The 17,993-nt window shown below is 51.1% G+C and overlaps 1 protein-coding gene and 1 long non-coding RNA gene across 2 annotated transcripts; one reads left to right on the top strand and one right to left on the bottom strand.

Annotated features, from left to right (window-relative positions):
* The first annotated feature begins 3,622 nt into the window (after positions 1-3,622).
* Positions 3,623-7,654, top strand: IFI6 (interferon alpha inducible protein 6). Its single transcript, XM_042952931.1, has 5 exons — positions 3,623-3,727; positions 4,866-4,961; positions 5,303-5,389; positions 5,469-5,618; positions 7,435-7,654. Exons 2-5 carry the CDS (start codon positions 4,892-4,894, stop codon positions 7,545-7,547), a joined length of 420 nt encoding a protein of 139 aa, XP_042808865.1. The 5' UTR covers positions 3,623-3,727; positions 4,866-4,891; the 3' UTR covers positions 7,548-7,654.
* A 1,963-nt stretch (positions 7,655-9,617) lies between these two features.
* On the bottom strand, positions 9,618-12,693 carry LOC122228071. Its single transcript, XR_006206383.1, has 3 exons — positions 12,365-12,693; positions 10,724-10,979; positions 9,618-9,690 (listed from the first exon to the last, which is right to left on the bottom strand). It is a non-coding gene; the product is annotated as an uncharacterized LOC122228071 (long non-coding RNA).
* Positions 12,694-17,993: the final 5,300 nt, after the last annotated feature.

Raw genomic sequence — 17,993 nt, 5'->3', positions numbered from 1 at the left:
AAGAGTTGCATGCTCTACCGACTGAGCCAGAGAGATGTCAATTTTTCATTAAAAAAAAAAAAAATCAAGAGCTGGGGAGCCTAGATGGCTCACCTGGTTACGTGTCCAGCTCTTGATTTCAGCTCAGGTCATGATCTCGTGATTCATGAGATCAAGTCCCACGTTGGGCTCTATACTCACTGCAGAGCCTGCTTGGGATTCTCTCTCTCCCTCTCTGTGCCTCTCCCTGATGTGTGCACTCTGTCTCTCTCTCAAAATAAATAAATTAATTAAAAAAAAAATCAAGAGCTGGGGCACCTGGATGGCTCATTCAGGTTGAGCATGCGACTCTTAACTGGTTCAGGTCATGGTCCCGGGGTCATGGGCTTGAGCCCTGCATCTGGCTCCCTCCTAAGCATGAAACTTCTTAAGATTTTCTCTCTCCTTCTCTCTCTACCCCCCTCCCCTGCTTGTGCTCTCTCTCTCTCTAAAAAAAAAAAAAAGGAATAGTAAAAATAAAATCGAGAGCAATCAAAACCTGATAAGCAGAAGACTGACATTAATTCCACAATGGAAAATCACAGTCCCTCATCCAGATCCTAGATCTAAGTTCACAGAATCAGAACCCCTTGACTATAGGAGAGGCCTTGCCCCATTAAGGAACAACTCTGAAGTGAGTCATACCATAGTTACATATAGTAAATGTTCCTTCAATCCTTCCTCAAAGGGATCTGCTTCCACTTGCCGGGGTGATTGTGCGTTAGGAAAAGAAGAATGTTCACAATTTTCAAAGATCGTTAAAGACACGGAGTCTGCGCTGACACAGAAACTAGGAGACACAAAGCACCAACATAGCTTTCTGGCTAGAGTAGGAACGGAGAGAGGCCAGGTGATAGATGGAGTTTAGCTTAAATCCAGTGGATTACATGATCCTGCAGATACAATGTGGCTGGAGGCACCTGTGGTAGAAAACGTTTCCATAGGGAGTTTATGGGAGTTCAAAAAGGAGAGCTGCAGTGAGGACTCCTGAGATTCTGGAGTAAGGACATACTACTCACCATGGTCCATTTGAACAAAAAGGTCCATTTTCCCCCCACTTTTTTTAATATTTATTTTTGAGAGAGAGAAAGAGACAGACCATGATGGGTGAGGGGCAGAGAGAGAGGGAGACACAGAATCCAAAGCAGGTTCCAGGCTCTGAGCTGTCAGAACAGAGCCTGACACAGGGCTCGAATTCACAAACCGAACCATGAGATCATGACCTGAGCCGAAGTTGGACCCTTAACCGACTAAGCCACCCAGGCGCCCCTCCCCCACTTTTTTCTATTATTTACTTTTTTTTTTGGTAATTTACATCCAAGTTAGTTAACATAACGAACAAAAAGGTCCTGATGTGTCACTGGGCCCCAATGGGATCTCTGGATGCCGGGTAGCTGTATGTCTTCAGCTAGATGTTATCAGACAGGCAGAGCAACAATCCAATATGATGAAGGTGGTAAATTCAGGGCTGGGCTCATAGGGTTCAGAAGACACAAGTAAATCAAATGAATAAACAGCTCAGACTCCCATGGCATCTAACTCTGTTGATCTGACACCTCTCTTTTAACCCATACCTATGGTCTCATGAAGGGTTCCCTGCAACCAATTTATAAAAGAGGAAAGAAGTCGGGCGCCTGGGTGGCTCAGTTGGTTGAGCGCCTGACTCCTGGTTTCAGCTCAGGTCATGATCTCACGATATGTGAGTTCGAGCCCCACATAGGGTTCTGTGAAGCTCAGAGCCTGCTTGGGATTCTCTCTCTCTCCCTCTCTCTCTCTCTGCCCCTCCCCTCGTTTACGCACTCTCTCTCTCTCTCTCTAGATAAATGAATAAACCTTAAAAAATTTTTTTTTAATAAGAAAAAAAAAGAGGAAAGGGGCGCCTGAGTAGCTCAATTGGTTAAACGTCCAACTTCAGCTCAGGTCATGATCTCATAGTTCCTGAGTTCCAGCCCCGCGTCGGGCTCTGTGCTCACAGCTCAGAGCCTGGAGCCTGCTTCAGACTCTGTGTCTCCCTCTCTCTCTGCCCCAGTCCCACTCGTGTTCTGTCTCTCTCTGTCTTAAAAGTAAATAAAACATTTAAAAAAAATTTTTTAAAAAGAGGAAAGAAGTCAAACCCATTTCACAGAGAGGTCAGTATGATATTTTAGCACCAGCTGGGAATGGACTACTCTGTTACAGCCCCATTCGGGGTAGCCTTGGACGGTGGTAAATCCTCTCAGGGGCCAAACTATGAGCAGCATACTCTGTAGTCCCCCTTTTGTATGGAGGAAGAGGTGGACTGAGGTGCAGACAGACACTAATTCCTAACAAGTGGCAAATGGCTTAGCTAGTTGGTCAAGGGCATGGAAAAAGCAAGATTAGAATTTCGAAGGAAAACAGGTCTGGGTAAGGGGCATACAGATGGACTCATACGAGCAGGCACGAGGCATGCAGATCTTTGTGTCTCATATTGATGCTCACCAGAGACCATCTACTGCAAAGGAGGCTGTCCAGCCAGATGGTCATATGTCCCGTATTGTGGATGTCAGCCAGTCTCTAAATTTAGCAGCTCTATTGCTTTGCAAAAGACTCATAAAAGAATGGCCACGGTGGCAAAGATGGAGGTTATGATTGGACCCTCCAACTCGGGCTCCCTCTCAGCGAAGTTAATCTAGCAACTACCAACAAATAGCCAACGGTAGGGAGCAGTATAGCAACAAAAGTCAGGGAGAACAGCTAGCCATCTGGTGGCAGGTCAGTTATATCAGCACCCCGACCCGGTCCACTTTGGAGAAGGCAATGATTCATCCTTACTAGAACTGTTATGTACTTGGAGTGCCTGGGTGGCTCAGTCGGTTGGGTGGCTGACTTCAGCTTAGGTCATGATCTCATGGTTCCTGGGTTCGAGCCCTGCGTCGGGCTCTGTGCTGACAGCTCTGTGCTGACGGTTCAGTACCTGGAGCCTGCTTTTTAATCTGTGACTCCCCCTCTCTCTCTGTCCCCTTCCCAGCTCATGCTCTGTCTCTGTCTCTCAAAAATAAATAAAACGTTAAAAAAAATTTTAGAATTGTTATGTACTCCAACCATAGGTTGCATTTCTTACCCATAGTGCTTCTACAGGCATTATTAACCAAAGGTTCAAAGAATACACGGAATCGAGTGATTTCATTTCCACAAGCTTTAATCTCTTCCTCTGCAGAATGAGGATTGTAAACAATAGATACTTCACAGGACTGTTGTGGCATAGGAAAAAGATCACGTTTATAGAGCCTTTTACACAGGCCCCGGCATGCAGAAAGTTCCCAATAAATGGTAGGCATAATTATGAATTGAATTGAATTGAATTGTGAAAGGCTTCTGCGCCCCAAGAGGAGCTGGTGTTCCGGCTTCACTAAGCCCAGCAGGACCATGGATTCCGCTCTAGCATGATCTGCTTTGAATACTCTCAGCTATTCAGAAAATCCCTGGCTTGAATTACATGTTTCTGTTAATGGATACGGTAGAGATTCTGTCACTGAGCAGAGCTGGAGGAAAAGAGAAAAGAAACTACAGAATGAGTGCAGGAAATGGAAAGTCTGACAAGGATTGGTTGGTTGCCTGGGGAGGAGAGGAGGCAGTCCAAATGTGATTATAAAAAGCCAGCCTTCAGCCCCAGAGCTGTAACCTCACTGCTGTTCCCATCTACCATCAGGCTCCGGGAAGGAAGATTCCTCCTCTCCCCTCCTCCAAGGTAAACCCGAAAGCCAGGAAGTATGGATGTCAGCTGCCAAGCCTCTGCCAGGCTGTCTGCCTGTGAGCCTTATGCCCCGAGAGCCACGATACCCATTCTTCAGGGAGGCTTCACCCCTGGGTCCCTTGTAGTGCCCTGGGCTAAGACTGGTCTGAGGAGGTGGGTTGGGGCTTTTAGGGGGTTGGGGTGCCAAACCCCAGACTTAGGTTATAGGCACCAAGGCAGCAGTCTACGGCCTTAACCCTGACACTTCACTTCTTTGGGCTTTAACTTGTCATCTGTAAAATGGAGATCAAGCTACCTTGCCTGCCCAAAGGACTGGACTGTGTCTGAAACCCCTTTAACGCAGGATCTAATGTGACAGTGAGTTTATCTTTGAGGGCAGATGAAGGTATCTGGAGTGGTTGTTAAAAGCGTGGGTTTGGGGGGGCACTTGGGTGGCTCAGTCAGTTAAACTCAGACTTCGGCTCAGGTTAGTGAGTTCGAGCCCTGCGCTAGGCTCTCGGCTGTCAACGCAGAGCCTGCTTGCCATCCTGTCTCCCTCTGTCTGCCCCTTCCCTCCCCTTTTTCTCAAAAATAAACATTTTTAAAAAGTGTGGGTTTGGGCATTAGTCAAGTGTGGGTTTGAATCCTGACTGCCACTTCCTAGCTGGTCAGACTTAGGAATGTTACTTAACTTCACCCGGTTTCAACTTCCTTATCTATAACACATGGTTGAGAACAATGGCATGTATTTCAAGGGATTCTTACGGGGATAATTGACCTCGTGCCATAAAGTGGGAAGTCCTCACTATATGGGAGGTTGTTTTTAATTCAAGGAAAAGGCACTGAACGGACAAAGATCACACTGGAGGTGAGTTTGGGGGCATACGCCTTTTCCTATTCTGTGCTACGATGGAAAGAGCATGAGGTTTGAACTCGACAGTCTTGAGTGCTTGTCTAGGCGGCAACTATTTGCTGCGTGGCTGTTGTTGCCACGAGGAAACAGAAAGCCCGCGGCTCCTCAGGGGGGTCCTGGGCTCAGTCCAGAGCACGTTGCTGCTTTTTATGGACTCCTCCACGAATAGAAAGGGAAAACAACCACGCGGGTCCAAAAGGACTCTGGAGACTCATCTCCCCATCCCCTTCTCTGGGCCAGTGACAAAGCCTGCGCGCGGCGCCACCATGCGGCGGAAGGCGGTATCGCTCTTCTTGTGCCACCTGCTACTCTTCGCCTGCGGCGGGGTGGAGGCAGGTAAGCATCCTGGCGCCAGGGAGGGCTGGGAGATAAACACACCGAGAGTTTCGGAAGCCCGGCGTAGACTTTCAGGAACCCTGGCTCCGGGACGAGAAGGGCTGTGACAGTGGACAGCTCCAGGTCACTGTAGCCAGAGTCCCAGGTTCGACTCCTTACGTATCAATTCCTCCATTCCACCCAAGTGTGTTCAGTGCCAGTTATGTGCCAGGCACGGCGCCTTGGATGAAGTCTCTTCCCTTCGGCGAGGCTCCCCGAAATGGAAGGATGGGGGTGGTGCTGAGCACCAGGCACAGTACAGGGAACCCTGCTCCGCATTCCACTTTGTCCCCTCCCGACAGGCAAAAGAAGACAGGCAAAAGAAGAGCGCTCGGAGGACGGCGGCTCCGGGGTCTGGGGCGCCCTGACCTACATGGCTGTCGGAGGAGGTGGGTCCAGAGGGCGGAAAGCTCCGGAAGGTGGGGGCCCCTGCTGCGGGCGCTCCCTCACCGCCTCCCCTTCCTCCAGGGCTCCTGGCCGCGGGGCTGCCCGTTCTGGGCTTCACGAGCGCGGGCATCGCCGCCAACTCTGTGGCCGCCTGGTTGATGAGCTGCTCCGCGGTGGCGAACGGGGGCGGTGTGCCCGCCGGGGGGCTGGTGGCCGTGCTGCAGAGCCTCGGTGAGTGGGCGACCGGGCCCGCGGGCGGGGATGCCAGGGCCAGGTGACTCCATGAGCCGGGTGTCCTTACAATCTCCGTCATGCAGTGGGGAAACCGAGGCAACGAGGGGTTACGTAATTTACTCAAATGCTCCCCGTCAGTTGGCACCAAAGCCAGGATTCGAACCTAGTCGGACTCCTCGCTCTTAGCCACCAAAGCGGGGTGCCTCACTGATGCTTTGGCCAGATCGCAACAAGCCTCAGTTTCCTCATCTGTTAACAGGGATGACCATCCTCGATGTAACATTTTACGAATCTGCTCAAACTCAGAGAGCCAGAGTGGCAAAGAGAGGTGGCAGAGAGGGGCGCCTGGCCCGGCGCGGTCGGTGAATATGCATCTCTTGATCCGGGGTTGTGAGTTCCAGCCCCACACTGGGTGTAGAGATTACCTAAAAATAAAATAAATCTCAGGGGCACCTGGGTGGCTCAGTCGGTTAAGTGTGGGGCTTCGGTTCAGGTCACCATCTGACCATTAGTTGGTTCCAGCCGCCCCTGTGGGGCTCTGTCCTGACAGCTCAGAGCCTGGAGCCTGCTTCGGATTCTGTGTCTCCCTCTCTCTCTGCTCCTCTCCTGCTCATGCTCAATCTCTCTCTCTTTTAAAAATAAACATTAAAAAAAAAGAAAAGAAAAGAAAAGAGGAAAGAAAGGTGGAGTGACCCACTCAATTCAATCTCATACCGGCCCTGGTCTTGAATTGTATTTCCTGAACACCATGAAAGGAAAAGCTAGAGTTCAGAATGACCCTTCTAAAAGAATGTGCATTGGGGTGCCTGGCTGGCTCAGTCAAGGGATCATGAGACTCTTGGTCTCGGGTCGTGAGTTTGAGGCCCACGTTGGGTATAGAGATCATCAAAAAAATTTTTTTAATTAAAAAAAATGTGCATTTACTTCTCTCTTTCTCTCCTCCACTCCTTTCTTTTTCATTGCTTCCTTCCATCTCTCTCTCTCTCTCTCTCTCTCTCTCTCTCTGAGGGCTCAAAATCTTGGAGAAAAGTTGCCCCTGACAGACTCCCCTCTGCCTTCCTGAACCTTCCATCTGCTCTCAATTCTGAATGACAAAAGCTCAGAGAACCAGCCCAGAAGAATAGAGCCCTTCTCAGAGGGGGCAGAAGGGAAGCCACACCCCAACAGTGGGAGGTAGGGTGGGGGCAAGGCTAGGAACAGTCAGGTGCTGTAAGACTCTCGCACTCATGCACATCACAGGGTTGTGACCACGATGAAATCTCTTACTTGTGAACCCCCAGCCCCCACAGGGAGGTCTCCACAAAGGCGGCTGTTATTAGCATTATTAATAACACTGTGTGTTCACCACAGACGTGAAAAGATGAGCTGTTATCTGTGTATTTTTCTTTCTTTTTTTTTAATTTTTAGTTTTTAAACGTTTTTGTTTATTTTTGGGATACAGCATGAGCAGGGGAGGGGCGGAGAGAGAGGGAGGCAGAGGATCTGAAGCCGGCTCTGCACTGACAGCAGAGAGCCCAATGAGGGCTCGAACTCACGAACCGTGAGATCGTGGCCTGAGCCAGGAGTGGATGCTTAACCGACTGAGCCACCCAGGCACCCCTGTGTATTCTTCTTCTATGGAACACGTCTCTGATTGGAGACGGCAAGTCAAGGGGGAAATAGGATTCACTTTGCAGAACTCCTGTCCCCTCTCGGGGCCTCTGTTTCTCTAACTGGAAATAAAGAGGTTGGGCTTAACTAATGATTTCCAGACCTTTGGATTCCCAGGCCTCGTGCCTGGGCCCCAAGTGACCTGACTATATTTGCTTTACAGGGGCTAGTGGTGGCAGTGCCCTCATGGGCAAGATTGGTGCCTTTCTGGGCTACACTGTCCACAAACACCTTGAAAACAGCCGGGAGAAGGAGAAGGAAGTGGAGGAGGAGTAGGCGGAGGCTCCCAGAAAACCCTCCCTTCCAATTGTAGTCGAGAGCTTTCTGTCACGCTCATCAATGACCTAAGTGGAAAAAGCAGAATAAAATCCTGTCAGAAAACACTCTGTCGTTCCGTGAGTCTCCCAACAAGATCTGGCTCCAATTTGCCTCATCCGCACACCTCCAAACCCCTTTCTCCCCTCAAGCCAACCGCAGCTCCCGGAACACCACCAGGTGGCTTTGTCTCTGGGCCTCAGTACATGCTGTTCTCTCCGCCTAGAATGTCCTTCTGAAGCTCGTAACCCAGCTCAGACATCCCCTCCTCTGGGATTCCTTCCCAGCAGAGCCTCCTGCCACAGCGTGAACACTCGGGCTCAATTTCACAGGGTGCCTGGGGAGGCAGAGCTCAGTCTGTTCTCAGTGGGAGAAGCTTCCAGCTACTTTTCTGACGAGGCAGAGATGGAGAAGCTGGGTCTCCATTCTCTGAAGAAGCGCTAGGTGGAGAATATAGGCCAGACCTTTGCCTTGGGGAAGTGTGTGACAGCAGCTTTTCGAGGGACCTCGGCAAGGTCTCCTTCCCTCCAAGATAAAGTGGGATAAAGTGGACAGTTGGCATACAGAGGCTTTACACCCTCCGGGTGGGAAAGGAAGGCCAGACCAGACCTAGGGGGGAGATCTGAAGTTAGGGAGTCCTGTCCAGGGGAACCTGGGTGCCTGGACCCAGGTAGGGGGAGGCCAAAGAGGCCCTCGAAATCAAGTGGCAGTGAGGACAGAAGGGTCCCAGCCCTGGTTCTGGTTTATGCCAGACTGGCCTCCCTGGGAGGTCCGCATCCCTGGGAAGCGGTCACGTGCGAACCACGACATCTTGTCACAAAAGGGCCACGTAGGCTGTCCTCAGGCCTCCCCCACTTATAACCCAGAAATTCGTCTTCAGTTAGCAATGTGTGTGGGTGGGCGGGGAAGAGGTCCCCTCCTGCCTGCTCCTGCCCCCAGATCTAACGCCATCTGGGCAGATGGCAATTGTCTGCCCCCGCTGGCTTGCCCCAGGCCCCGAGAAGCACTGCTCGTGGAAAAGTAGTAGAGGCACCAGCTGCTCCACACACACTCTCCGTGGTTTGTGTCCCAGAGCGAAAGCTGGGCTGGGTCCCCTGATACTTACCATAGGACCTCTGCAGAGTCCCGCCTCGGCTGGGGCCATCCACAGACGGGTAGACAGCGGACTTCTGCCTGCAGAGGAAGGCGGGGTCTCGAGCATCACACTCTACTGAAGCCTGCACCCCAGTTTGTCTAGAAGGTTGATATCCCAGAGACATGAATGTGTGTCCCTCAACACTTTCGGGGAGAGTGCTGTCTCTAATTTGTCTCTTCTCCCCAGTGCCTGGGACAGGCCTCGTATAGGTGCTAATAGATGTGGGTAGAATTGAACCTGAGGTCAGTCCTTCCATCTGCCTGTCTGTCCCATCACCCTCACCAGATCTCATGGGGACCTCTTGTTCTTTCCCTTGGGGACCCTTGATAATACTCACTGTCACTCCCATGTAGGCCTGGGGATGAGGGGCCTGACCTCCTTTTAACACTGTGGTCTGAGTAAACACAGGCCCCTAACCTTTTACTCAGCATTTTCCGGCATAGATGAGGCTGGGGTTTTCACATAAGGCAGTGGAGCATAGTAGCTAGGAATGCCCTCTGGAGTCCTACAGACCTAACACGAGTTCCGTCACATCGTGCGACTCAGTTTCTTCCTTTGCAAGATTAGAGCAGAAAGCAGAGAGGAAATAGCCAAATAACAACCAGGAACTAGGTCATGTGACTTTGGGGTCAGGGTTTACTTTCTGGAACTCACAGACCCTGTTCTTCCTTTCTCCCAAGGTTGGCGCCCTGCCCCCAGGAGCGCACACACACACACACACACACACACACAATTATTCCCTTGGCATCTTATTGCCGTGAACAGCGTCAAGGCCAGAGAGAGACAGCTCTGCCCCCAGGATTTCAGATTTGAGGCCTCAGCACTTCTCAGGCTGAATGACACTGAAAATTACCCATCTCTAAGGGGACACTCTTCTTACCACAAGATCCCATGGGTCCTTGCTTTCATTCTGCGGGCATTTCCTGGGCACTCAGTCTGTATCAGGCACTGTGCCAGCTGCTGAGAACACTGTGGTGAAAGAGACCCAGTTCCTACCTCCTTGGAGCCCACAGTGCACAAACTAGGAGCCCCCCCAAAGTATCCATGGACTCCTTCTCCCTCCCTGTCACCCCCTCCTTGCCCCTGTCTCCTTTCACCCATCCTGGCCCTTGTTAGCCATCATGGACCACGATCATCCCGTCTACAACGTGTGAGGCAGAATGATGGACACAAACCCGAATCCGTTAATGGCAGCAAGTCAGGAGATGCTAACGCACTTTCAGACCCCTCCTTGGCAATGGCCTTCAGAGAGACAAAACGCTGAGTCCCGGCCCAGCAACAGGGTGGGGGCGCCTCCGGCAGCTTACTTGCCCTCTCTGAGTCTTAGCTTCCTTGCTTTTAAAATAAGGGGGCTCAGATATTATGATCTCTGAGGTCCTTCCTGGTCTAAAACTGCTGAGTCTGAAGCACATGCTTCGGAATCCTCTCGGTCCTGTCTGATCCAGGCCCTCTGAGAGTGGATTTTATTTTTAGAAGCTGCCAAAAGCCACCTTGTGGTGCCAACTTTGGTGACTAAGGTGGGTGATGGTGTCGAGGATGCCATGTTTGGTCACAAATGAGGGTGACTAGAAACCAGCAGGGCAGATCCTCACTCTGGGACCACACCCTGAGGCAAGTCCAAAAATAGATCCCATCTGCGTGGCTGACTTTATGGAAAACAACATTGAGGTCCTCTGTCCTCATCATTTCTCTCTGGGCCTCAGTGTCATAGTCTGTGAAATGGAGGAGGGGAGCAGTGAGACTCTCATCTGGACCTAGAATGTCTTTCCCAAGCGCTCAAGCTGGAGGTGTCTTTCTCTTTAATAAAATCCGTAGGGATTTCTTTTATTCGTTAAGGGCTTTCCTGGCCCGGTCGGTACCCTGGAAAGTCCCCTCACTCCCTCTAAGAGCCGACCTCCTACCATCCCATGGTGCTATGTGCGGCTACGGCCACCAGGTGGCAGTGCAGTCCTACCCTGAATCTCCCTCTGCCTGCATCATCCTTGAGCCGCTCCCCAATTACCAACAGCTCTCCCTGGGGCGGACGGCACCATGGATGCTGAAGACCAAAGCGAGTCAGACGTTGCCCCTGCTTTACAGAAGGAGCTCCTGAAGCTCACGGGAATGGTCAGTCCTGAGGATCCCTGCAGGGCCTGCTTCTCCTCTCCCTTGCAGGCCCTTAGTCCTCCAAGGCTGGGATCTCCAAACTCCCGAGCACAGCATTCAGGACCCTCTACAGTCAGGTCTCACCTCCAGGTCTACAGCCTGTTTTTCCAGACCTGGGCCACAGAGATTGAAAGGAAATGAAAAGAACAGTCCACACAAGGACATGAAAAGAACAGTCTCCTTGACTGGGTAGCAGAGAACGATGCCAGGTACAGGGCATCTCTGGACTCAGCCTTGAAGGGGGCCTGGGCCAGGAAAGGGCCTGGGTCAGTGGTAGCTGGAGGGAGCTGAAGCAGAGGAGGCCTGTGGCTTCCTGTGAAGAACTAAAGAGCCACTTCCTTTAAGCAGATGGCTGTGGGGGAGGGGCAGAAGATAAGGGAGTGTGGGCTTCCTGGCTCAGGCAGAAAAAAATAGGGGCCCCAGAAAGGGTCCATGAAGAGGCCCAGAGCAGCCTTCTATTTCCCTTCCTTCTGAGGTCTCCGTGGAGCAAACAGTGCAGACAGGTAGGGTCACACCCTTACCATGTGCTGTGAAGCCACTGAGAAGAGAGTCAAGTTAGGGGCAGGTTCATTTGTATAAGGCCAGTAAAGAAATGGAGGCTTGATTACTCCAAGAAGCAGGCCCAAGCACTCAGCCCCAAGTCCAAGTACCGAGCCCCAGAGCCCAGTCCCAGACCTCCAGATCCAAGGTTTTACATTTATAACTCATTTAATCCTGACTACAATCCTCTGGGGTGTTATTAGAATCCACATTTTATAAATGAAGAAATCAAGGCAGAGAGAGGTTAAATGACTTCCCTAAAATAAACAGCTAGCAAGTGGCAGGGGCAGGATTTGAATCTCGACAGTCTCTCTAGAACAGTACTTGGCACCCAGAGAAGACTGTATAAATAATTGTCCAATGAAGGTACTTAATCTTAATCTTCCTTGGTCCCACCCATCTGCCTGCACTCAATCCAGCAACCAGGCAGCCTGTAGATCCTATCTCCTAATTATTTCTTGAGTCTGTTCACGACTCTCCACCCACATGGCCCCCCTCTCATCATCTAGTTCAGGCCTAGAGGACACCTACAAGGTCTTCCTAATGGGTCTCCCAGTGTCCACTCTTGTCTATTATCCACACAGAGCAAGGAAGATCTTAAAGCAAGACAAAGTGACACCCCCCACCCCACCCCACCCCTTCCAGCTTTAAGCCCATCACACTTAAAATACAATTCTACTCCCTTACTCTGGACTTCAAGGTCTGGAATCATCTGTTCCTCCAAAGCTCCAGAGTCTTATCTCACCTCGCTTTCCCTCCCCCAACTCTTTCCAGCCATGCTGACCTCTTTTTCCTTTCCAGAACCCTCTAAGTGCCTGCCAACCTCAATGCCTTTCCACAAGCTCTTCCCTCTGCCTGGAACACTTTTGTTGCTTCAGGAGTCAGCTCGAACGTAACTTCTCCAGAGACCCGAGCCCCCAATCTAAATTAAACACTTCGTTATCCCAGCAGCCTGTACCTTATGTTCCTAGAATGGATCACGATTGTAATAAAAGCATGATTGGTATAAGCATTTGTTACTGTCAGACTTCTTCACTAGCCTCCGAGCTCCGTGAACACAAGCACAAGGTTCCTCGTTATTAATCACCAGCACCCAGCTCAGCTCCTGGCACCCAGGAGGTGCCCAATAGCTATGGTTGAGTGGATGGTCCAGATGGATGGACAGACGGACGGATGGGTGGTTGAAGAGCGATTCAGGGAATAAGCACATTTTAAAATTAGGAAACTGTTTACCCTGACTGTATTTCTCAGGGCAGGTATAATGTGTGCGATTCACATGGCGGTTATTTTCACTATTTTCACCCTTCGAGAGCCTACAACCACTGCCCTCTCCCAAGACCTTTCCCAGGTAAGGCCACCGGGCGGGGCTTCCTGGGCGGTTGCGTGACGTCATAGGGGAGGCGTGCCCGGAGTACGCCTCTGCTTCCTGATTGGTTGGCGCGGGGCGGCGGCAGCCACACTCTGCGCCGCTGCCGTCGGGAGTAGCTGCGCTGGGAGCGCAGGAAGGCGGAGGAGTGAGCCGAAGCGTCCCCGTAGACGGCCACAAGGCTGCGTCGCAGCAGCGGCGCCAGCTTCAGCGCGCCGGGGTACCCCGGGGCCCGTTCACGTCGCTCCGAGCGTTTGGCGAGGCTCGCGCCATTATGCGGGGAGAGGGGATCTGTGTCTAGACCGCTCCCCGCAGCGGGCGGGGCAGATAGTGTGGCCAAGCCTAGGGGCGCCCACTGGAGCGCAACTATTTCAGGCCTCAGACCTCAGAGAGGAAAGTCCCAGAAACACAGCCCCGCCGTCCTCTCACTCTCCTGGACACGCCCCCCCTCCCCCCCCTCCCCCTTAAACGCAGACCCGAAAGTGGTGCACGACGAGGTTTCCAGCCCTAGCTCTGCATGACCTGGCACAAGAGTCGTGCCATCTGCACCTCAGTCTGCTCATCTGCAAAATGAAGCTGTACTTGCAGTCAGTGATGTGGTGTATGCGGTGCCTAGCACCGGACTGGCACATACTAGGTGCTTTGCAGGTACTAGCTTCCTTATCCCTGACCCTGACCTTGCCATAGATTTGCTCTGTGGTCTGGAGCGATTTCATTGAACTTCCGTCGGGGGGGCCTCACTTCCGCATCTTGTGATGAGAGAATGTCCTGCCAGCCCCTGTGGTCTGAGAGCTAAGATTTACTGAGTCATTGAATCAGTGATGAGCTGAGACCAGACCTCACTCACCTCCAGGTGTCACTTTTCTATGTGGTTCCTCTGACAAATGAACTTCCTCATCCTCCTTGAGATGCCTCTGAGGTTGTGCCTAAGAGAGCTGGACTCCCCAGAGCTTCTGCGGGGTCTTAGGGGGTCTGCAGGGACCTTAAAGGGCATCCCAGACAACCTTCCTCAACGTTTCTACTGACTGGGGTTGGGTCACCACCACTACCCCCCTCCAACCACCACGTAAAACCCTTTGGGGACTGCCGATGGCCTTCAGGCAAGTCAGCAAGACCCACAAGGCCATACCTGGGTCTCTAGTCTCAGTCACACCTCCTCCCCCTCTCCCAGCCTGGCTGTAGTCAGACTGATCTCCTCTCAGCTGTCTTTCCTCTTCTCTGGGTGTTTGCACAGATGATTCCCTCTCTGCCCCATCTTCTTTCACCTGGCTCACTCCTCATTCATGTCCCTCATGGGACAGAGTGGATCCTGACCCCTAAGATGGGTCCCCTTTTAGATGAGGACTTGTGACTTCTGACATCATCCAGCTCAGCCAGTGCCCTTCGCTTCCTACCCTCCTGCCATGCTAAACTTTCAGCTCCCTGAAAATGCAGGGCTTTCGCTTGCCTTCAGGCATTGCACCTGCTGTTCTCTCAGACCTAAACATGCTTCTCTTCCCTACTTTACTCATATTTGTCCTTCAGCTCTCAGAAGTCCTTGGCCAGCCCCTACCATACCAAGTACCCACTTTCTTGCCCCTATCTAATGTCCATTGATGAGTGATTCCTTGCCCAGTGCTTGTCCAGTCTCTGCTTACATACCTCAGAGACAGGGAGCTCATGACGATCGAAGCAGCCTACTCCATCCGCCCAATAGAAGGCCTCCAATTCCTGCCCACCCCCAACCAGTGCTCAAGAGATTCCCTGGAACTGAGGCCCAGAGTGAACAAGTACTTTGAGATACTTGGGGAAGAGCCAGGGACGACCCAGCTGTCCTAAGGGCTCTGCGGGCTCACCTGGCCCTAATAGGGCACATAGGTATCAGCACTGGCCAGGTCCCACATAGTCTGGATCCATTTGTAGGCCTGGGACTTGAGATGCTGTCACAACTCATGTTCCCTTTCACCTAGGAGCAGTGGATCAGCCTCTGCTGGGGACAGGGACACCAGCACCCTGGTCTGGGTGGGGGAAGGTCAGGAAGGAAGCACTTTCAGGTAGCATTGGACCCCTATTGCTTCATTCAACTGCATGCCAGCCCTGTAAGGGAGAGAGGCTGTCCTCAGTTTACAGATGCACAAACTGAGGTTTCTGGACAGATGCAATTTACTTAAAGTCACACAGTGAGATAGTGGCAAGGCCAAGATGTATTTCAAAGCCCAACCTCTTTCCTCCTCCCTTACTTTGGTGCCTCTCATCTACCTGCTGCGCTCTGAGGCCCATTCTGCTCAAAGCATCATGAAGTCCTGAAGGGCCCCATTCTCCTGTTCCCTACAGCTGGGTCCTACCCCCAGTGGGGCATCAGTAGCTGTGCCTGGGCAGCAGCTCGGGGCTGGCTGAATGCCAGGAGTCGCCTCCTCCTCTGCCCTTGGTCACTCCCCAAAACTGCAGAGGAACCCAGACCAAAATTAGGCAGTGGCCAAGGAGGTGTCTTATAGATATCAAGCCCCAGAAACTGGGCTGAGCCACTTATTTGCTGTGTGACCTTGGGTGAATTCCTTTCCTTCTCGAAGCCTCAATTTATCATCTGTGAAGAGGACAAATTATCCCTTCCCAGGGCCTCAGTGTGCTAGAATTAAGGAAAGCTGCTCTCTCTCCCAGGCTACCTCACCCTTGAACCCTCTCACCTTGAGAAAGAGAGCCCCCCTCCAGGGTCCCTGTGGTAGCAAAACTCGAGCATAAACTGCACATAGCCTGTCCTTGATGGGGGTCATAGATCCTGGGCTGGGTGGACACCAGCTTGGGAGGACTAGCTTTCCTGGCTTCTGCCCCCTTCAGCCTCCAACCCTGCTGGGGAGCTGGCTCCGTCATCACATCTGCTCCCTCCACTGTCTGTGGCCTTTGCAGAGCCATTCCCCAGGGGACTCTGCCTCTCCTGCCTCCTCCAATCTATCCTCCCCGCCTTCTTCCTCCCACAAATGTTTACCCATGCCTACTCAGTGCATAGATCACTGAATAAGCTCCGTGCCTGTCCTTGTAAAGCTCAGTTTAGTGGGGGAGACGGACAAGGAAATTGAGTTACAATCCACTCACCCATCCCAAATTCTATTGCCCCCCCCCCCACCGCTGCTGCCCTCACCTGTACAGTCTGTTCTCCACACAGCAGCCTGAGCCATCCTGTTAAAAGGGAGGTCAGACCATGTCACTATGCTGCTCAGTCCCCTCCCATAGCTCCCCATCTCAAAGGAAAAGCCAGCGTCCTTGCTGTGACCTGCAGGGCCTCTGCACGATCTACCTCATCGCCTCCCGCTCTCCCCTCCGATCTCCCCATTCCGGGGGCACCGGCTGCCTTGTTGTTTTTCAACATGCCAAGCATGCTCCTGGCTCAGGCCTTTGCGTTTGTCCTTGGTCCTGCTGGGACTGTCTCCCCCCAGGTATCCCTGTGGCCTCCATCCCTTTGCGAAGCTGTATTCACCTCCCCGGGGGGAGCCCTCCCTGGCTGCCCATCGAAATACTAGTCCCTACATGCCTCGGTCCTTTTATCTGCTTTGTTGTTTTTCTTGGCACGACCACGTGACATGTAAGAATTGTTTTTTTTTTTTTAATGTTTGTTTGTTTGTTTATTTTTGAGAGAGAGAGAGAGAGAGAGTGGGAGGGAGACACAGAATCTGAAGCAGGCTCCAGGCTCCAAGCTGTCAGCACAGAACCCGATGCGGGGCTCGAACCCACGAACTGCCAGATCATGACCTGAGCCGAACTCGCGCACTTAACTGACTGAGTCGCCCGGGCACCCCGACACATGAATACTGTTTATTGTCTGTTCCCCTATAGAGTATAAGTCCTATGAGATCTCCTGAGGTTCCCCACCCACAGGAAAAAAAAAAAAAAAAAGGGAAAAGAATACCAAGAAACTTTTCAGGGTGTGGGGGAAGAGGACACCACTAACTTAACTACTATAGGTAATATTTAAAGCGTCAGTAATTAAAACAATTTGATTTGGGTGCAGGAGGAGACAAGCAGACCAAGGGACTGAAATAGACTGTCCAGAAATAGACTCGATGGACAGTTATTTAGTATTTGATAGAAGCGGCATCTCAAAGTGGAGAATGGACGCTAGTAAACAGTGTTAGGACAACTAGGTAGCCAACCGGAAAAAAAATTAGATCTGTATGTCACATTGAGTACCTCACTGAGGATAACTTCCAAAGGGATCAAAGATTTAAATGTTAAAAAAAAAAAAAATCAAAACAAAACCATAAAAGCACTAGAGAAAGACACCGGAGAATCTATCATCTCATAGTGGGAAAAGTCTAACCGTGAGTCAAACCCAAAAAGTCATAAAAAAGGATTGGTTAAAGTCAAATACATAAAAATCAAAAACTTTCACAAGCTAAAACACAAAAAAGCAACTCATGAGACAAATGACAAGCTAGAGGAAAATATTTGCAACTCAGATGATAGACCAAGGATCAGCTCTCTAATTGATAAAGCGTTTTTGGAAATTCATTAAAAGGACAGAGGCACCTGGAGGACTCAGTCGGTTAAGCGTGGGACTTCTGCTCGGGTCATGATCTTGCGGCCTGTGAGTTCGAGCCTCACGTCGGGCTCTGTGCTGACAGCTCGGAGTCTGGAGCCTGCTTCAGATTCTGTCTTCTTCTCTCTGCCCCTCCCCCACTTTCTCTGTCTCGCGAAAATGAATAAATGTTAAAAAAAAAATAAATAAATAAATAATAAAAAAATAATAAAAGGAGCAACAACCTAATAGAAACAGGCATAGGATATGAATTGACAGTTCTCAGAAAAGCAAATAGAAATGGCTTCTCAACATGTGAAAAGAAGCTCAAACTCAGAAGGAATGAAAATCAGGGAAACCACAGTGGGATACCATTCCTTATCAGTCTGGCAAAAAATCTCAAAGTTTAGGGCTGCCTGGGTGGCTCACTCGGTTGAGCCTCTGAGTCTTGATTTCAGCTCAGGTCATGATCCCCAGGTCTTGGGATGGAGCCCAGCATTGGGCTTGGTGCTGAGTGTGGAGCCTGCTTAAGATTTTCCCTCTCCCTCCCTCTGCCCCTCTTTCCTGCTCTCTCTCTCTCTCTCTCTGTTAAAAAAAAAATCCCAAAGTTTAATAATCTAGTCTGTGGCTATTTCTGTAAGGAAACCACACTCTTGTATGTGCTGTCACAGAGTGCTCTCACGCACGTGAATATAAATCGGTACAGGCCCCCAAGAGGGCATTTTGGCAAAT

Source organism: Panthera leo, chromosome C1, assembly GCF_018350215.1.
Source record: "Panthera leo isolate Ple1 chromosome C1, P.leo_Ple1_pat1.1, whole genome shotgun sequence".
Classification (NCBI taxonomy): domain Eukaryota; kingdom Metazoa; phylum Chordata; class Mammalia; order Carnivora; family Felidae; genus Panthera; species Panthera leo.
This window is presented reverse-complemented; position numbering and strand designations above follow the sequence as displayed.